This window comes from Cherax quadricarinatus, chromosome 6 (assembly GCF_038502225.1).
Source record: "Cherax quadricarinatus isolate ZL_2023a chromosome 6, ASM3850222v1, whole genome shotgun sequence".
NCBI lineage: Eukaryota > Metazoa > Arthropoda > Malacostraca > Decapoda > Parastacidae > Cherax > Cherax quadricarinatus.
This window is the reverse complement of record NC_091297.1, coordinates 8,283,815-8,305,877: the sequence shown is the minus strand read 5'-3', so window position 1 is coordinate 8,305,877 and position 22,063 is coordinate 8,283,815. Positions and strand designations below refer to the sequence as shown.

Genomic DNA, 22,063 nt, shown 5'->3' with positions numbered 1-22,063 from the left:
ACCACCCGGTTTGTTTACATTCTCCGTGAGCACATCTCTGTATTATGTAATAATAATCACTCTTGGGCACATTAAATGTCTTATTTCAGGTTCGTATAGACAGTTTCATTAATCCATCTATATTTTCTTCAAAATTATATACGAAACACAAAAGAATGAACGTTAAACATGACACTTAACTTTTTTGAAGGCTGTTGTTGCTGGAAGGCAGGGAGGAGGGGAGAGAGAAGATAGGTTAGTGTTTGGAAGGGAAATCCCCCTCCATAAGGACTCTAGGTACCAAGTCCTTATCTGGGGGTCACTTCCCTCCTTTGTTTTTTACTGTCACTAGGACCAGCTTGAGAGTCACTGGACCCCTGTCGCACAAAATATCTGTCCAGATAGGCCTAAAATGGAACATGGTATTGTCATTGTAAAAATCACCAGCACGGATTGCAACAGCTTTCTCAGAGTGATGTTGCTCCACAAATGAATGCACTACTAGTCCACATTGCACAAATCTCCTTAATCTTTGAAGAAGGCACCTTCTTCCATCTCTCTTCCTCCTCCTCTGAAGCAATTTCCTCAGCTGTGGTCTGTTGCTGTTGCAGATGAAGCTCTTGCAGCTCATCAGTGATTAGCTCTTCATTGTGGTCCTCCACTGACTCTTCCACATCCTCCAAACTCACATCCAACCCCATGGAATTCCCCAATGCCACAATTGATTGCACAACAGGTGTAGGGTTGACAGGGTCAGCCTCAAACCTTTCAAAATCCTTCTTTTGGACACACTCTGGCCACAATTTTCTCCAAGCAGAGTTTATCATCCTGGAAGTCACTTCCTGCCAAGTCTTATCTATAAGACCTATGTAGTGGAAAATATTGAAGTGATTCTTCCAGAACTCTCTTAGGGTCAATTCAGTGTACAGTTTTTTGAAGTTTGCAATGATTTGCTGGTCATAGGGAGGAGGAGAGGAGTGGTGTTAGGAGGCAAAAACTTCACTGTTACAAAACTGAATGCCTTAGACAACTGGTCTTCCAAGTCAGGAGGACGAGCAGGAGCATTGTCCATTAACAGGAGGCACTGGAGTGGCAATTTCTTATCCAGGAGGTATTTTTTTTACACTGGGGCCAAACACTTCATTAAACCATTCCAGGAAAATTTCCCTTGTGACCCATGCTCTACTGTTTGCCTTCCACATCACACACAATTTACTCTTATCAACACTGTTTTTCTTGAAGACTCTGGGATTTTCAGAGTGATACACCAGTAAAGGCTTCACTTTGAAGTCCCCACTAGCATTACCACACAACAAGAGAGTTAGCCTGTCTTTCATAGACTTGTGTCCTAGGAGTGCCTTTTCCTTCTGCATGATGTAGGTCCTCTTTGGCATTTTCTTCCAAAAGAGGCCTGTTTCATCACAATTGAACACTTGATGGGGTTGGAATTTTTCAGACTCTACATAACATTTGAATACCCCAACGAATTTTTCAGCCACTTGTTTGTCAGAACTGGCACCCTCACCATGCCTTACAACACTGTGTATGCCACTTCGCTTCCTGAAATTTTCGAACCAGCCTTTGCTGACCTTGAATTCACTTTCATCACCACTTGTTTCAGGCAGTTTCTTTATGAGATCCTCATGCACCTGCCTTGCCTTTTCACAAATAATGGACTGCACAACACTATCTCCTGCTAACTCTTTCTCTCTGATCCACACCAACAACAATTTCTCCATTTCTTCAATTGTTTGGGATCTCTGTTTGGTTATTGCATTCACCCTTTTCACAACATCAGCTTCCATGATTTCTTTTCTCTTTGCCACAATGGAACCGATTGTTGATGGCGACTTCCCGTACATCCTTCCGAGTTCAGCAATGCATATGCCACTATCATATTTTCTTAGGGTTTCTTTTTTCAGTTCTTTGGTGTTCCTCACTTTCTTTACCAAAGCACTGGCACTAGGAGCTTTCTTTGGGGCCATGGTCGCTTATTTAGCAGTTACACAAGTGGCAAATACAATGGATTATGAAATGTTTCGTATGACCTGGCAGGATGTGTTCACTGACCAAGAAACAACGCTACACTGGCTGAGAATGCGTGTAGGAGGCGGCTTTGTCTGCGCGCTGGGGACTGGACAGGTTCCATACGATCAATGAAAACTAAGATAATCGACGAAAACTAAAACCAAAAATCGATGAAAAAAATCAGCCAAAACCAAAATCGGTGATAACTAAAATCGACGAAAACCAAGGGTTCACATATATTCCTATTACAGTGACAGAGAATTCCTTTATTTTTATTTATTTTAAAATAAGAAATCTAGCCTAAATTTTTTTGACTAAGCTGATTAGCGCACTTTGGTTCTAGATACAGTGGACCCCTGATCTACGATGTCCCCAACCTACATTAAAACTGACCTACGATGCTTTTCAGCGTAAAAATTTGACCCCGACGTATGTTGAAAAACTCGACTTACAGCATTTGTCCTGAACGTGTCCATCTGGTCCGTCTGGCCAGAGCACCTCAGCTGAGCTACTGTGACATTGTTTACAAGCCAGGGCGGACGGTTTCATGCTTACATTCAATAAATTTTGTATTCCAGTTTTTAGTGCTTATAACTACTAAATAAGCCATGATGGCCCCTAAGAAAACTTCTAGTGCCAACCCGGTGGTAAAAAGGGTGAGAAATACTATCGAAATACTATCAAAATACTATTGTACCATGGCCAGCTGCTGCTGCTGCTGCTGCTGCTGTACCATGGTCAGCTGCTGCTGCTGCTGTACCACGGTCAGCTGCTGCTGCTGTACCACAGTCAGCTGCTGCTGTACCACAGTCAGCTGCTGCTGCACCATGGTCAGCTGCTGCTGCACCACGGCCAGTTGTACTACTCAAAGATGTGGAGAGACTGTTGTTGGTGTGGCTTATCAAGAATACCGAGAAACAATTAACCCCAGACGGTTAGCCACCCAGGATAACCCTAGAAAGTCAGTGTGTCATTGAGGACTGTAACTTATTTCCATTGGGGTTCTTAATCTTGTCTCCCAGGATGTGACCCACACCAGTTGACTGACACCCAGGTGAACAGGAAAAAATGCCTGGAACTAGTGCTCATATTGGTGAATTTAAGGCCAGCAAAGGTTGGTTTGAGAGATTTACAAATCGTAGTGGTATACACAGTGTGATAAGGCATGTTCTGGAAGAAAATGCCAAACAGGACCTACATTACTCAGGAGGAAAAGGCACTCCCAGGACACAAATAGTGTCGCATCACTACATCTTCAATAAAGGTGTCATTTATTCTTCATTTAGTAGAGTAGTACATGCACAATATATATTGTGCATGTACTGCTTGACTATTGTGCATGTATCCTTTTTGTGTGTAGGAAAATGTATATTTCATGTGGTAAAAAAAATTCTTTTCATATTTTTGGGTGTCTTGAATGGATTAATTTGATTTCCATTATTTCTTATGGGGAAAATTAATTCAACCTACGATCATTTCGTCTTACGATGGGCTCTCAGGAACAGATTAATATCATAAGTCGGGGGTCCACTGTATTTAAAATGTTCAGTCTACTTCAGGTATTCATATTAAATAAATTCTGAATTACACATCAGTGCCCTGTTGCTCTATTTGACTTAAAGTTTACTTTTCAATAAGATATGTTGTCTCATTGAATTTTAGATTACATTTGAATTTGTTTGCAAAAAACTATACCATCCTCGTCTTCGTGCTTAACATTACCCATGATAATGACATTAAACAACTTGGTTTGGAGGAAGCATCTCAATGACGTGTTTAGTTTGTACAGTTTTTTCTACCTTCCTGTCATATATATATATATATGTTTAGTCATAAATGTCCTATTTAGCATGTGTTTTGTTTCTGCCTTTATTAATATTTGTAAACTGTGCAGAATAATGAAACTGATTTAATGACCTATGGATAGCAAAATTTTAGATTATAAGGCGTGTTTGAGCATGAGAACCAAATTTCTCTCTAGATTCGGTTTAAAATATTCTAAAGTACTTGAATCACTGTATAACATACAAGAATTCCTCACTTTAATAGACTTCGTAAATACATGACAAAATCTGCTGGGTCAGCTGATTTAGATACAATGAATGAAGTCCATTGGTTATGAAACTGTTTATTATTGTTAGGCTTGTAGCCCAACAATGTCATCTCTATCTACCACAATCACCATTACCAACCACTCACTCCTTCCCTGTCAGTCTGTTAAACTGAGGGTTCACTGCTGAAACAAGTATTCTGATGAAAAGAAAAAAATACATGTTGCAAAACAAGCTGTTATTGGGACAATGTTTTGCTCTCTATAGAGCTTTATCACATCATGACTTGACAAAGTTTTACACAGAGCAAAACACTGTCCTAGTAAAAGCTTCTTCTGCAACATATGTTTTTTTCATTAGTGTTGGCAATATGCCATTTGGATCCAACAATATGCTAATGAAATGTATTACATACTTTGCAGGTGGACTTCCACGCCCTCCACCGCAAGCAAATAAGAATCCTTTTGAAACAATTCTCAAACCAGAAGTTTAAGAGTTAAAGCCTTTCATCCATGTGAAAAATATGAATAAAGAAAAGTTCAAAATGGTGTTAATAGGATCTGATAACTTTTAAAGGAACAAAATTCACTATATCCACAAATATATTAATATTAATTCATAGTGTCAATTTTTTAAATGTTTTTATCATTACTAACATACCTGTAAATGTGTAACTAATAAATTAGTAATGACAGGTACTCCAGTACTGGTGTTCAAAATACCAGGATTAGTAGAAAAGGAATTGATCACTTTCGTTATTACTGTATCATATCAGTGATATATACCTGTGACTGATTTTGAGGGTTCGTCTACCTTCACAGTCCAGCCTGAGACCAGCCTTTTTTGTTGGCCTCCTGGTCAACCAGGCTGTCGGTGCTAATGGCCTGTAGGCCACACAGTCATCACAACCCAGCTGATCAGGAACTTTGCAAGAGATATTGATCCACTTTCTTCTTGATAACTGAGGCAAAAATCTTATTTTATATTCAGTTTTATTTAAGACTGTTTTGGGATTGGAAAAAGGAATCATTGTAAAGCTTTCATGTTGTAAATAGTTCACTGGTGTACTGTATCACAAAATGCTTTTCATGTATCCTCCAAAAATATCTTAAATTTGATCCAAATAAATATCTTTGCACAAGAAATAAAAGAAAATGTTATAAGCCACCTTCCATCTGTTATTTGATATAGTATTAGTACTGTAGTAGTGATTTTTTTTTTATGTTGAATGTTCAACATTGTGTGCAAGCGAATGTGCATCTCAATGTATAGTTGTATTGAGCTCTAAATGTCCTATATGTTATCTAGAAGGAAACTGTTCTTAGTGAGATGGACTAGTATCAAGGTTTCCGACTAGACTAGACAGAAGTAGGAAGTTTCCCCTCAGATGGACTACATTAATAAGTTCTTGTAGTTTGATTTCCTTAGTGTAAGGAAACTATTATAATATTTATTTTGTAATGTAGGCAAATACTTTCACTGCATATTTGAAGGAACAGTTTTATTGACATACTCTTTCACCTGAACAAAATGTTAATGTGAAAGTTAAAAATTAGCACCACACTGTCTCACAGTAAAGATTACTTAATATCAGGGTACAGTGTAGATATAAATCTTATTCCAAAAGTAAGTCATATTCCATGTAAATATATATATTTCAGGGAAGATTTTCATTAGAGAATAAGTTTAAATACATACTGTAAGGCACATTGGTTAAAATACTGGCAGGTACTTGAAACAGTAAGTTCCTCTAGTGTTCATAAATGTTCTTTAAGCAAGTGTCAGAGTAGAAAGTCTGCATGGAATGCTGCTATAAGTTTGAGTTATGTCATCTGAAAGAAAAATAAAATTAAGTTTGTGTGTAGGATGTGTTGGTAGAACACTGAATTAAGAGTGAAGTTCCCAGTGTATGAAGACGTGGTGCAGTTAAGATTGTTTCAGCAAGAGTGAAATACCCGGTGTAAGAAGTGAAACACTTTAGGTTAATGTGAATATTGGTTACTAGAATATTGCAGCAAGACTGAAGTACCCAGTGTGTAAAGAAGTGGTAGAATTTAGATGGATATGAATATGAATTACTAGAAGGAGTGTTGTGGTAATGCAAGATTTGCATTCAAGCAAGACACTATAAGGAACAGAAAGAAGGAAAGCCGAGTACAAGATTTAGACATTTTTACTGAGATGATACAGGAATGGTATAAAGAAACAGATGAAGCAGCAAGTGAGAAATGTTAAAGAAACAGAGAAAATAAAGTGTTATCACAAGGAAATGTTGGCAAAAATAAACAATTAGAGGGGAACCAAGAGTTAAAATGGTTACCTCCTATTCAGTAACACCTTCAGAAGTGCAGGTGTATTTAAAAAAATTATGCATTCACATCTTCCCTTTGATGTAGGAATTTGTGTATTAATTATAATTTCTGTGAACATTTAGTATAAAATACTTAGCTTTCAAAGTGCTCTTTTATTTAAAACATCTTCCTCTCAAATATAAAAAAAAATGTTTGTCAGGCTTTTAATTGAATATTAAAAGAAAATGGGCAGTGGCAAGGACATTTTACATATACAGTGGTTCTTTGAGTTATGATATTAATTTGTTCCAAAGACTTATTGTATCTTAAAACTATTGTAACTCAAACCCCAAAATACTGTACAGTGGACCCCCGGTTAACGATTTTAATCCGTGCAAGAGGGCTCATCGTTATGCGAAATAATCGTTATGCGAATGAATTTTCCCCATAAGAAATAATGGAAATAAAATTAATCCGTGCAAGACGCCCAAAAGTATGAAAAAATTTTTTTTTTACCACATGAAATGTTAATTTTAATACACACAAACTGAAAAAGGCATGCACAATTAAATGACACTTACTTTTATTGAAGATCTGGTGATGATTGATGGGATGGGAGGAGGGGAGAGCATTATCTTCTTACTGTTTAGAAGGGGAATCCCCTTCCATTAGGACTTGAGGTAGCAAGTCCTTTTCTGGGGTTACTTCCCTTCTTCTTTTAATGCCACTAGGACCAGCTTGAGAGTCACTGGACCTCTGTCGCACAACAAATCTGTCCATAGAGCTCTGTACCTCCCGTTCCTTCAAGACTTTCCTAAAATGGGCCATAACATTGTCATTGAAATAGTCACCAGCACGGCTTGCAACAGCTGTGTCAGGGTGATTTTCATCTATAAAGGTTTGCAGTTCAACCCACTGTGCACACATTTCCTTAATCTTTGAAGTAGGCACAATGGATTCCACAACTGGCATAGGCTTCTCAGGGTTAGCCCCAAACCCTTCAAAATCTTTCTTAATTTCCATACTAATTCTCACCCTTTTTACCACAGGGTTGGCACTAGAAGCTTTCTTGGGGCCCATGGTCACTTATTTTCCAGAAACAGCACCGAAAACACTGTAATAATACGAAATATTCCGAGTGTATGCTTGGATGTTACCGCGGAGGCTGGCTGGTAAACAATGGGACGGCCGGCACATGTGAGGGCACATTGGACGCGTCTCAGACGAAAATCGGTAAGCGGGTTTTTAATCGGTATGCGCGGCAAAAATTTTGCGATAAAAGTAATCGGTATGCGGAAAAATCGCTATGTGATGCCATCGTTATGCGGGGGTCCACTGTACATGGTTTTATGGTACAGTAATTTGTTCCAAAATGCTAGAACACACCCAACCTACCCTTGGATTCTTTTTGTTTAAACACTGGGGTTTTCTGAGTGATAAACAAGGATAGGCTGCAAAACTTTAACCCTTTCAGGGTCTGTGCCGTAGATCTACAGCTATACATTGAGGGTCCAAACCGTAGATCTATGCCAAAATTTTAGCGGCGTCAAATTTAGCGTGAGAACGCTGGTAGGCTTACATCTGAGAGAATGGGTCTGCGTGGTGTGTGTGCGCCGTAAACAAAAATTCTAGGGGGAATGCCACCTCATTTACCTTTGTTCACCATGCCTTGTTGCAAGGCAGCTCTCCCTCTAAGGCGAACTGGGACTCTCCTCTTCCTATCTGATAGTTCTGACTCTGATGGAAGTGGAAATGAACACGAATTCTATGGCTTTGATCAATTAGTGACCGAAAGGAATGACCAGCATATCGAAAATAGTGCAGAAAATCCTGACGATCCTCAACCTTCTACCTCTGGTGTGGGCACGTCTCAGTCACGTTCAGTTGTACCTCGTCGCAAGGCCTCAGACTTCAGTAATGATGATGATGATAGTAATGTGGATTGTGATTTTATTGCTCTTGATGATCATTCAAGTAGCGATAGTGAGGAATCATATTCACCAGTGAAGCTTCGGTATGTACACCGCCACATGCGCTCGGGTAGTGTTCCCTATGCAGTGCCCAGGGGATGGAGTACATCCCAGAGTACACCTCGTGGCCCGACACCAGGAACAGACAGTGAAAGTGAGGATGATGTGGCTACACTTGGCATGGATAGACCACAGGCATCAGTAGGTGGTGGTATTGGTGGTGATGGTGGTAGTGGTGATGGTAGTGCCACAGCCATGCATGACTCACCAGCCCAGGCTGAGACCCACGCTGCTGACTCCTCAGCTCAAGGACAAAGCAGAGCATCAGCCACCACCCCATCACAACCACAACTACCACCACAACTAGCTTATGATGTCCAGTATCCACCAGCAAACCATATCTGGGATTGGCAGCAAAATCCCAATTTTGTTCCCAAGCCCCACCAGTTTGATGACTCTCAAAGTGGAATTCTACTAACTTGTTCCCTTGGAAACACTCCAAATGAACTGGAATTCTTTGACCATTCATTGACCAGCCCTTGATGGAAACTATTGTCAGGGAGAGTAACAAGTATTTTGAGTACACCATGGTAAATACAATCATATCACCACAGTCAAGACTACATCGGTGGAAAGAGACAACTGTTGCTGAAATGTATTTGCTTTTTGCAACAATAATGCTTATGCCTCATGTCTATAAGCATAATATAAAATCATACTGGTCCACAGATCGGCTAATTTGTACCCCAGTCTTCAGTGAAATCATCCCAGTGAACAGGTTTATCTTACTGTTACATATGTTGCACTTCTCTGACAAAACCAGGCCTGATGGAAGTGACAGGTTATACCAGATTAGAAATGTTTTCATGTATCTGAAACAAAAGTTCAACATGTACTTTTATCCATTCAAGAATCTCGTAATTGACGAGTCTTTGATTTTGTTCAAAGGTAGACTGTCATTCAAGCAGTATATACCTAGCAAGAGGAAATGCTTTGGTATAAAACTGTTTGTGCTCTGTGACTGTGACAGTGGCCTGGTATTGGATATTATTGTATACATAGAAAGTAAAGCATTGAAAGATACCAGGATGTTATTGGGTATTTCAGGTGACATAGTGAGAAACATGATGGCACCTTATCTTGGTAAGGGGCAGACATTATATACTGATAACTGGTACACAAGCCCTTTACTTAGCGATTTCTTGCGAGTGAACATGACAGATGCATGTGGCATAGTGTGTTCTAATTGTAAACATATGCCCAGGTTCAATGCAGGCACTTGTAGTGGTGAGGTACAGGTATTTACTGCCAATGACATCATGGCATTATGGTGGCATGACAAACGAGATGTCACATTGTTGACAACCATTCACCCTAACAAAATGCAAGACAGTGGCAAAGTTGATGGAGTAACTAATGAATGTGTTCGAAAACCAGTGACAGTGATTGACTATACACAAAACATGCGTTTGGTTGACAAATGTGACATGCAAATAGGCTTTGTTGATTGTGTTTATAAGAGTTACAAGTGGTACATGAAACTTTTCTTCCATCTCATGGACATTTCAATGCTCAATGCATATAATATGTACCAAATAAAGACCTGCAACAGACCACTGTATGGTGAATTTTGTTTGTCTGTTGTCAGACAACTCATAATGAAGTACCAGGTAACAACACCTGCTATACAAAACCGTCCTCAAACTCCTCAGGAAGTACCCAAGCGTTTGAGGAGGGAATACAGCTTCCTGCAACTAAGAAGAAATTTCCTCAGAAGAGATATGTTGTCTGTGCACAAACAAAACGATGGCAACGAAGACGCAAAGACACTCGCTTTTTGTGTGAGGAACATAAGGTACCTCTGCGCATGATACCTTGTTTCAAGGACTTCCACAAGCTGCAGCAGTTCTAAAAACATGTCCAGTGACTGTACATATGTAAATATATAATAGAACATTAGCATTATACAAGATTTGTGCATGTTTATTGTAGTAAACAATAGTGGTAAACAAAATTATAATAATAACTTTAGTGCGGTTATTGTGTTCAATACAATGAGTGTATACGTATATATACATTATATACAGTATTGGTCTCACAGGCCACAAATGTTACTAGAAAAAGAAAAAATTAGAAAAGAAAAGAAAAAAGTATAAAAAACGTAAATGAAAGAAATGCGATTTTGTGGAAATCGCTGATGTTGCTGCCACCCGGTCATTTTGGGTCAACCTCTCGCCTCTGTATCTTGGTAAGTACTGATCAGAAATTTTGTTTTGGTTTATTACCTTCGAAAAAATATAATCTTTAATTCTGTAAGAAAAAATATATATATATTTTTTTCAAAATTTCTTGGACACTGGGGCACCCGTTCAGATTTTGCCTTTGGACCCTGAAAGGGTTAAATATCCTGAGGCATTGGCACCTAACAGCAGAGTAAGCTTATCTTTTATAGGTTTATGCCCAGGCAATGTGGAGACTTTAATATCAGTAACTAAAAGTGTTACTTATCTTTTTAAAGGTTGATGACCTAAAGACTACAGCTGCTGCTCTCTGTAGTCTTTCCCTCACACAGCCGTCCTTGTGTACTCCGGAGCTGTAATAGAGCGAAAGTGTAAGGGTTAAGTGTGTGCCCTAACATGATAATATCCATTATTATTCAGATACAGTAGGGCCCCACTTATATGGCAGGTTATGTTCCAGGCTACCGCCTTAAAGCAGACGTTGCCGAAAAGCAGAATGCCATTTTTTCCACTTATAAATGCATATAAATACCAGGCAACTTATATTAGGTTAGCAATAGAACTGCATGTTAGTGTCTTCCATTGCAGACTCTGCAAGGCTCCAGGCAGACATCAACCAAATCTTTCAGTGGGCTGCAGAATACAATATGAAGTTCAACTATGAGAAATTTCAATTACTCCGATATGGTAAATATGAGAAAATTAAAACTTCATCAGAGTATAAAGCAAATTCCAGCCACAAAATAGAGCAAAAAACTAACGTCAAAGATCTGGGACAGATGATGTTGGAGGATCTCACCTTCAAGGACCATAACATTCTATCAATCGCATCTGCTAGAAAAATGACAGGATGGATAATGAGAACCTTCAAAACTAGAGATGTCAAGCCCATGATGACACTCTTCAGGTCGCTTGTTCTATCTAGGCTGGAATATTGCTGCACACTAACGAAACCTTTCGAGGCAGGTGAAATTGCTGACCTAGAAAATGTACAGATAACTTTCACGGAGTGCATAATGGAGATAAAACACCTCAATTACTGGGAGCACTTGAAGTTCCTGAACCTGTACTCCCTGGAACACAGGCGGGAGAGATACATTATACTATACACCTGGAAAATCCTAGAGGGACTAGTACCGAACTTGCACACGAAAATCACTCACAATGAAAGCAAAAAAACTTGGCAGACGATGCAACATCCCCCCAATGAAAAGCAGGGGTGTCAATAGCATATTAAGAGACAACACAATAAGTGTCAGGGGACCAAGACTGTTCAACTGCCTCCCATCATACATAAAGGGGATTACCAATAGACCCCTGGCTGTCTTCAAGCAGGTACTGGATAAGCATCTAAAAAACATCTAAAGTCAGTACCCGACCAGCTGGGCTGTGGCTCATACGTTGTTTGCATGCAGCCAACAGTAACAGCCTGGTTGATCAGGCTCTGAACCACCATGAGGCCTGGTTACAGACCGGGGGCGTCTGCTGAGTCTTTTGCTTTCGTTGTGAGTGATTTTCGTGTGCAAGTTCGGTACTAGTCCCTCTAGGATTTTCTAGGTGTATATTATGTATCTCTCCTGCCTGCGTTCCAGGGAGTACAGGTTCAGGAACTTCAAGCACTCCCAGTAATTGAGGTGTTTTATCTCCGTTATGTGTGCCGTGAAGGTTCTCTGTACATTTTCTAGGTCAGCAATTTCACCTGCCTTGAAAGGTGCTGTCAGTGTACAGCAATATTCCAGCCTAGATAGAACAAGCGACCTGTGTCATCATGGGCTTGGCATCCCTAGTTTTGAAGGTTCTTATTATCCATCCTGTCATTTTTCTAGCAGATGCGATTGATACAATGTTATGGTCCTTGAAGGTGAGATCCTCTGACATGATCACTCCCAGGTCTTTGGCGTTGGTTTTTCGCTCTATTTTGTGGCCGGAATTTGTTTTGTACTCTGATGAAGTTTTAATTTCCTCATGTTTACCATATCAGAGTAATTGAAATTTCTCATCATTGAACTTCATATTGTTTTCTGCAGCCCATTGAAAGATTTGGTTGATATCTGCCTGGAGCCTTGCAGTGTCTGCAATAGAAGACACTGTCATGCAGTTCTATTGCTAACCTAATATAAGTTGTCTGGTATTTATATGCATTTATAAGTGGAAAAAAATAGCATTCTGCTTTTCGGCGATGTCTGCTTTAGGGCGGTAGCATGGACCTCTGGGGGTGTAAACTTGTTGGTTCCGGTGGTCATAGTACCCTTTCCTTTAACTTTAACATCTTTGGTATGTCTAGCCTTGACTGAGTGGCTCCGTACTTTCCCACCCAGTGGCCCACATGCCCTGGCAGCCTTTCCTCCCACTGATATGAGGTTCCCTGGATTTAATGGCAATCTATCTCCCTCTTTACGTACCCCATAAAAGTGTTTTCCCAAGGTTGCTGAGTGTTTGTCACTCCCTACCTGGTTCAGCTTCCCTGGCGGTTCGTCGTGTATACTGGTACTAATTATCACAACTCCCCCAGCTATCATGGGGACACCTTCTTCCCTCTCTGGTGTGGCAGGGAATTCAGGTGGAATCCTGTCACCTATGATGTATCCTACTGAGGACCTGTGTAAACCAATTCCTTCCCTAAAAGTCTGCCGTGTAGACAGGAAGTCATCTATCTGGTTGGCTCCCACCAGGATACCTACATTTCTGACTATGTCAGTGGTAATTTCCTGGTCAGCCAGCTTCATGCCAAGGTCTCTCAATCGCTTGGCTGCTGCAGCAAGACTTGTTGCTGTAATTGCCGTGGGTAACGTCTCTATCACCAAGGCTGTAATGTTTCTATGTCCACCTAATTTAGCTGTGACATCCACAACATCGTAAGATTTGGGTGGGACCTGACTTATAGCCCCTCCCAGTGTCATACTGACTTTCCTGGTGGCCTTCAACTTTAATTTAGCCATCAACTTCTTTGTTATCAAGGATACTTGTGCTCCCGAGTCAAAGAATAATCGGGTTGTTTTGGACCAGTGTCCATTCGCAACCTCTGCCATGACTGTAGGTAGGGCAGCACCTCTGTGATTCTCACTCGGATTAGAGACTTCACTCCCACTAATCACGTTGGCTACCATTTCAGGCTCGGACTCACTTTCTATCTCTACCTGAGAGATATCCCTACTAGCCTGGGGTTCCCTTAAATTATTGGGACATAGTGTAGTATGGTGCTTACCTCTGCAACAGACTCGACACTCACTGAGCTGGGTGTCACAGTCTCTGGCAAAGTGTTCCCCACAACATTTGAAGCAGAGTCTCAACTCCTTTAGTCTCTGTTGCCTACTGCTCAGTGTTGTATACTCAGAGCAACTCGTGCTAGTGTGTTCGCCTTTGCAGAACACGCATATTCTGGCATGAGTGCCTCTGAGGTTCTGCTTAGAGGTTCTTGCCTTAGACAGTTCTTTACCATGGTACACTCCAATGTTAGTTGTATGAGCTTTAGACTGATCTCTCAAGATCTTTGAGTAACTGTCACCTATACTCAAATGAGAAACGAGATCTCCCAACCCCTCAACAACTTGTTGTATCGTGAACCGGTTTGTACAATATTTTAAGTGTAACTCATGTACTGTAGTGCCAGCCAGTTTCCTCTGAATCACCTGACTGATGAACCATTCTGACTTACCTCAATCATGTAAATCTTTAAGGCTATTTGTCAAACTCATAACTTCGATTTGGAACTTCTCTAGGCTCTGACGGTCATGGTGACAAGCCTCCAGGTCCAACAACCAATAAAGTATAGCTACCTTTATCTCCTCAGTGTTGCCAAACATGTCCTTTAATTGGTCCTTGGCATGTTGGTAATTAGTGTCAGTGGTTTGGTAATGCCGGACCAAGTCTAAGGGTAAGTCAGAGCTGTGATCGTAAATACTGTAATTTGACGGCATCTGACAAATCGTCTCTGTCACCTATCTGGGCTTTAAACTGATCCCAGAAAGCAAGGTACAGTGGTCCCTCAATAATCGTCCGGCCTGAAAGTCGTCCATTTCGGAAATTGTCGCATTATTTTGTTTAAACATTGGCTCGCAAATGGTCCGTTAACTCGCTAATCGTCTTTCGTCCTGGACGCGTACTCACGGCTCTGAGCACCTCGGCCTACCTTCCCAGCCAGTGTGCCATTGTTTACCAGTGAGCGACAGTCCCCTCACGTGTTCATACGAAATATTTCATAATATTCCATTCATTTTAGTGCTTGCAAGTGCTAAATAAGCTACCATGGCTCCAAAGAAAGCTCCTAGTGCCAAGCTTTTGGTAAAGAAGGTGAGAAATATGACTGAATTTAAGAAAAACATCATTGAACAATACGAAAGTGGTGTACGTGTGGGCGAACTGGCCAGGATGTATAACAAATCCTGTACAACCATATCTTACATCATAGCCAAGAAAAAGGAAATCAAGGAAGCTGTTGTTGCAAAGGGGGTAAATATGATGACAAAAATGAGATCACCAGTACTGGAAGATGTTGAGAAGTTATTATTGGTGTGGATAAACGAGAAACAATTAGCAGGAGATAGTCTCATGACGTCGATTATTTGTGAAAAGGCTAGGCAGTTGCATGACGATTTGGTAAAGAAATTGCCTGCAACCAGTGGTGATGCGAGTGAATTTAAGGCCAGCAAAGGCTGGTTGGAGAGATTTAAGAAGCGTACTGGCATACACAGTGTGATAAGGCATGGTGAGGCTGCCAGCTTGGACCAAAAAGTGGCTGAAAAATATGTGCAGGAACTCAAGGAGTACATAGAGGCTGAAGGACTGAAACCTGAACAAGTGTTCAATTGTGATGAAACAGGCCTCTTTTGGGAGAAAATGCCAAAGAGGACCTTCATTACTCAGGAAGAAAAGGCACTGCCAGGACACAAGCCTATGAAAGACAGGCTGACGCTCATGTTCTGTGCTAATGCTAGTGGGGATTTCAAAGTGAAGCTGTTACTAGTGTACCATTCTGAAAATCCCAGAGTGTTCAAGAAAAACAATGTTATGAAGAGTAAATTGTGTGTGTTTTGGAGATCTAATAATAAGGCATGGGTCACGAGGGAAATTTTCGTCGAGTGGTTCAATGAAGTGTTTGGCCCTAGTGTGAAGAATTACCTCCTGGAAAAGAAATTGGATCTCAAGTGCCTCCTAGTAATGGACAATGCACCTGCTCATCCTCCAAACTTGGATGACCTAATTCTGAAGGAGTTTGGGTTTATCACAGTAAAGTTCTTGCCCCCGAATACCACTTCTCTCCTCCAGCCCATGGACCAGCAGGTCATTTCAAACTTTAAAAAACTCTACACCAAAGCAATGTTTGAAAGGTGCTTTAATGTGACCTCAGACACTCACTTGACCCTAAGAGATTTTTGGAAAGAACACTTCAGTATTCTCCATTGCATAAGCCTTATAGGTAAGGCTTGGGAGGGAGTGACTACCAGGACTTTAAACTCTGCTTGGAGAAACTTGTGGCCAGATTGTGTCCACAGGAGGGATTTTGAAGGGTTTGAAGTGGCCCCTGATGAGCCTAAGAAAAGCTTTTGACACAGTAGACCATGGCATCCTACTCCACAAACTTGACCATTATGGTTCAAGAGGCCATGCGCTTGCATATATTTCAAATCCTACCTTACTAATAGGTATCAGTATGTCACCATTAAAGACACAGCATCATCAACACGGCCACTTGATACTGGAGTTCCACAGGGAAGTATCCTTGGACCCCTGCTCTTCCTCATTTACATCAATGATCTTCCAAACGTATCCCAACACCTTAAACCCATTCTCTTTGCTGACAACACGACTTATGTCATCTCTCACCCTAATCTTGCCACCCTCAACACCATTGTTAACGAGGAGCTGTTCAAAATATCAACTTGGATGACAGCCAATAAACTTACACTTAACACTGACAAAACCTACTATATTATGTTTGGTAGCAGAGCAGGTGTTGCACAACTTAACATTAAGATCGACAACACTCTAATTGCCAGACATAATGAGGGCAAATTCCTAGGCCTATACCTCGACAACAACCTGAATTTCAGCACCCATATCCAACACATAACAAAAAAAGTATCCAAAACAGTTGGGATCCTCTCCAAGATACTATACTACGTGCCCCAAAATGCCCTTCTCACACTATACCATTCACTCATTTATCCATACCTCACCTATGCTATTTGTGCTTGGGGTTCAACTGCAGCAACACACCTAAAGCCAATAATAACTCAACAAAAAGCCACAGTAAGAATAATCACTAAATCCCATCCCTGGCAACACCCCCCCCCCAACTCTTCATAGATCTAAACTTACTCCCTGTTCAGAACATCCACACTTACTACTGTGCAATCTACATATACAGGACCTTAAATTCCAATATTAACCTTGACCTAAAATGCTTTCTTGATAGCTGTGACAGGACCCACAGGCATAACACCAGACACAAACATCTCTACGACATTCCCCGTGTCCGACTAAACCTTTACTAAAATTCAATGTATGTCAAAGGCCCTAAAATCTGGAACACCCTACCTGAAAACTCTAGAACTGCAGACACATTCATCACCTTCAAAACTAGTTAGAAAACATCAGTCCTCACCAAAGTAATAAAGCCAAACAACTGTGTGGCCCGGTGGTCTGGTGGCTAAAGCTCCCGCTTCACACACGGAGGGCCCGGGTTCGATTCCCGGCGGGTGGAAATTCCGACACGTTTCCTTACACCTATTGTCCTGTTCACCTAGCAGCAAATAGGTACCTGGGTGTTAGTCGACTGGTGTGGGTCGCATCCTGGGGGACAAGATTAAGGACCCCAATGGAAATAAGTTAGACAGTCCTCGATGACGAACTGACTTTCTTGGGTTATCCTGGGTGGCTAACCCTCCGGGGTTAAAAATCCGAACGAAATCTTATCTTATCTTAACTATACTACAGTAGATTCACTGACACAAGAGGAGATATAAAAAAGACCTGGAAAACACTCTCTCAGATTCTAGGGACCCACAAACTGAAAAAAACCAAGAATATTGTCCTAACTAAACCTAATGAAACACCACTGCATCCCACTGACACAGCTAACAAGATAAACGACTTCTTCTCAACCATAGGTTCTAATCTCGCCAATAAAATCCCACGTACCAATGCCCATGCCGGGGACTACCTAGATGGGAATTTCCCAAATTCCTTCTATCTTGCTCCAACTGAGCCCATGGAAGTCACTGAGATTATAAAGTCACTTAAAAATAACTCAGGGAATCTGTCTCATGTCCCACCATTATTGTACAAGAGAGCGGCCCATGTCCTCTCGCATGCTATCTCATTACTTTTTAACAAGTCACTAGAAACTAGCACCTTCCCGAAACTACTCAAGATGGCAAGGGTTAAACCAATACATAAAGGTGGTGACCCTACAGATTTAAACAACTATAGGCCAATATCAAACTTACCATTGCTATCCAAAATCTTTGAGAAACTCGTGCACAGGAGACTATATTCATTTATAACGGCACAAAACATACTCAACCCCTGCCAATTTGGATTCAGGAAAAATAAAAGCACTAACGATGCAATCATAAAAATGCTAGATCTGCTTTACACAGCATTGGAAAATAAGGAATATCCACTAGGAATTTTTATTGGCCTAAGAAAAGCTTTTGACACAGTAGACCACGGCATCCTACTCCACAAACTTGATCACTACGGTATAAGAGGCCATGCGCTTGCTTATTTCAAATCTTACCTTACTAATAGGTATCAGTATGTCACCATTAAAGACACAGCATCAACAACACAGCCACTTGATACTGGAGTTCCGCAGGGAAGTGTCCTTGGTCCCCTGCTCTTCCTCATATACATCAATGATCTTCCAAACGTATCTCAACACCTGAACCCCATTCTCTTTGCTGACGACACGACTTATGTCATCTCCCACCCTAATCTTGCCACCCTCAACACCATTGTTAATGAGGAGCTGATCAAAATATCGACTTGGATGACAACCAATAAACTTACGCTTAACACTGACAAAACCTACTATATTATGTTTGGTAGCAGAGCAGATGCACAAATTAACATTAAGATCGACAACACTCTAATTGCCAGGCATAATGAGGGGAAATTCCTAGACCTATACCTCGACAACAACCTGAACTTCAGCACCCATATCCAACACAACCAAAAAAGTATCCAAAACGGTTGGGATCCTCTCCAAGATACGATACTACGTGCCGCAAACTGCCCTTCTCACACTATACCATTCACTTATATATCCATACCTCACCTATGCTATCTGTGCTTGGGGTTCAACTGCAGCAACACACCTAAAGCCAATAATAACCCAACAAAAAGCCACAGTAAGAATAATCACTAAATCCCATCCCTGGCAACACCCCCCCCCCCCACTCTTCATAGATCTAAACTTACTCCCTGTTCAGTACATCCACACTTACTACTGTGCAATCTACTTCTACAGGACCTTAAATTCCAATATTAACCTTGACCTAAAACGCTTTCTTGATAGTTGTGACAGAACCCACAGGCACAACACCAGACACAAACATCTCTATGACATTCCCCGTGTCCGACTAAACCTTTACAAAAATTCAGTGTATGTCAAAGGCCCTAAAATCTGGAACACCCTACCTGAAAATTCTAAAACTGCAGACACATTCATCACCTTCAAAACTACCACCAGAAAACATCTTATCTCCCTGATACACCCTGTCAACCAATTACACGAATACCACCTGGTGGTTCACACTTACACTCACTCACCCATTTGACCATAAAGAGAAATATCAATCTCAATCTCAAAATAATGAATCTTAACTAGTCATAAGTTGGCCTGTGATACTCCAATATTGAAATTATGTATTGTGCCAAAACAAAAGCATTCACATTGCTAAACTCACAAACTAGTATTTAGTCACTTAGCCATAATACCAACTTACCTCATAATTTTGTAATATTTTAAACTTATTATTTAATTTAAGTCTGCCAGAAATGCCAAGCCATGCTAGGTGTTCTAGTGGTACACTCTGTAATTATTATTTTACTACATGTAAACCACACAATAACCAAATTCTGTAAACTCAGCATTGTAATCCTTATAGACAATAAACTTTGAATTTGAATTTGAATTTGAATAAAAAGCAGGGGTGTCACTAGCACGTTAAGAGACCATACAATAAGTGTCAGGGGCCCGAGACTGTTCAACTGCCTCCCAGCATACATAAGGGGGATTACCAACAGACCCCTGGCAGTCTTCAAGCTGGCACTGGACAAGCACCTAAAGTCGGTTCCTGACCAGCTGGGCTGTGGCTCGTACGTTGGTTTGCGTGCAGCCAGCAGTAACAGCCTGGTTGATCAGGCTCTGATCCACCAGGAGGCCTGGTCACAGACCGGGCCCCATGGGTGTTGACCCCCGGAACTCTCTCCAGGTAAACTCCAGACTGTGTTGAAGAGCCGGTGATTTCTGGCAGCTCCTACAGTGACGAACGGTCGAGCCTCAACCCTTGTTTATCAATCGCTGTATCTAGCTTTTCTAGTTTTTTTTTTTCGTCTCCACCACAATAAATGCTATATTATCACTACAGTTGACTGGTGGAAATTTTGGAGGAAGGACGCTTTTTCTGTAGTAAAAATATTGCTTCTCGTTGTGTATATTGCGACCGCTGGTAACTACAGGTTATATGAAATTCACAGTATACGTCTGGTATTTCAAGAAAAAAGAAACTAATGAAAGTCACTCCACTCCACTAAGTACCATTATAATACTGGTTAGTTGCTACTACAACACTGTATTCTGCTATTCACTGGTATCACTAGATTATATGCGAGTACACTAGCAGGCCAGGAAGATTATTAAATTATAAATTCACCTGTTTTCAAATGGCACTTTAGCATTCTGCTCTTGACTCTTGCCCTGGCAGGTCATAGCAGCTCTCCTTACTTACTCTGTCTCCCTACGATCCCCGTTGGGGAGGGGAACCTTTACCAGCGTTGTCTTCACCTTGACTTGCACGATGAGCTACGCAAATCGTGTCAAGATCAAGCCAACAAGTGGTACCGTTGATGATTCAACGAAGATTGCTCTTGCAACTGTTGTTCAAGGAACACTGCAAGTTAAATTCAACACCATTTTGTCTCTGAAAGAAGCATTCATTGTTATGTGTCACGATGATGCTGAAGCAGAGAAGCTACTCACTACAGATGCTACCACTACACTCACTGCTCAAGGGTTTACTGTTATGTCATCTCCTGCGCTCAAGGCCAGAAAATCAGTATTCCTCAAAAAACTGGACAAGATTCTGACGTCTCTATCACCTGCAGAACTCAAGACATCCATCGAGACTCAAAATACTTGGGCTACTGTTGACAGCATCACAAAAATCCCGAATGCATCGTCCATGCTCAAGGTCACCTTCACCGACGTTAACATGGCTGCCACTGCTCTGAACGAAGGTCTTGCTGTTTATTACTACTTCATCAGTCCAACTTACATCGAAGCAGAAAGATATCAGTACATCCAACACTGCTGGAACTGTTATTCTTACCATCACACCACCAAAGCATGTCCAGTAAAAGAGAAGAAGTTCTGCACTACATGTGGTAGTGAGGGACACACCTTCAGTTCCTGCACCATTGCTACTCCACCACAACCATCGTGTTTAAACTGTAAAAGTAACGACCACCATACACTGGCAGCAAAATGTCCTACACGAAAGGATATTGTAAAGAAAACACAAGAAGCAGCAAAGAAAAAACCTACTAGCAACACACCAACGTATGCAGCAATTGCAAAGATCCAAGCTAACACTACGAAATTACTTCAAGCTACTACTCAGCCAGCCTCCACCATCATCACTCCTCCAGCTTGTGATGTAACCAAGATCCACTACTGTCTCATATACGCTCACATGCAGAATATGGCTGTACCTGGATCTTTTAACTCTACCATCAACGAGTTATTTGCACTAAATAATATGCCATCATTCATATTCCCAGCATCTCCACCTTCGGAAGAAATACTAAAATTCACCAAGGACTTAATCAACACCTCTACGCCTGCAGCTCCAACACCATCAACAACTAGTGACGTCACTCCAACAACGTCCAATGAGAAGTCTCCATCGCCTCCACTCCTAAACGAGACCGACCAATCAGAAGCCTTTCCACCAGAAACATCCTCTCATTCGTCCATTGAAGAAGAAGAAGAAGAAGAAGAAGATGAAGATGAAGAAGAAGAAGAAGAAGAAGTTGAAGTGGAAAATGTACCTTCACCAGCACCAACACTACTATCCAAAACATTTACTGAACCATTTGAAGAGGACGATCATCTTGATTGGCATGGAATATTTTTCTTTACCACAGACAATTATCCTCAAGACATGGAACCAGCTGAACTCAAATCTCACCTCATCCAAAAAACAGTCAAGTTTCTTGTAGATACCGAAGCTACTTGTGGACAAAAAGCTGCTAGAACTGAACTTGCAGACCTTATA

The 22,063-nt window shown here is 41.0% G+C and overlaps 1 protein-coding gene across 9 annotated transcripts in view; it reads left to right on the top strand.

Moving 5' to 3' along the window:
* LOC128691929 (SPARC-related modular calcium-binding protein 1) overlaps positions 1–6,514 on the top strand; it is a 741,978-nt gene extending 735,464 nt beyond the window's left edge. For all 9 annotated transcript variants that reach the window (XM_070080108.1, XM_070080089.1, XM_070080126.1 and 6 more), the window contains one exon: positions 4,481–6,514. Coding sequence is in view for 1 of the 9 variants with exons in the window: in XM_070080101.1 (XP_069936202.1) it covers positions 4,481–4,551 (71 nt within the window). In the remaining 8 variants the exon portion in view is untranslated. The remainder of the gene's footprint in view (positions 1–4,480) is intronic.
* Positions 6,515–22,063: the final 15,549 nt, after the last annotated feature.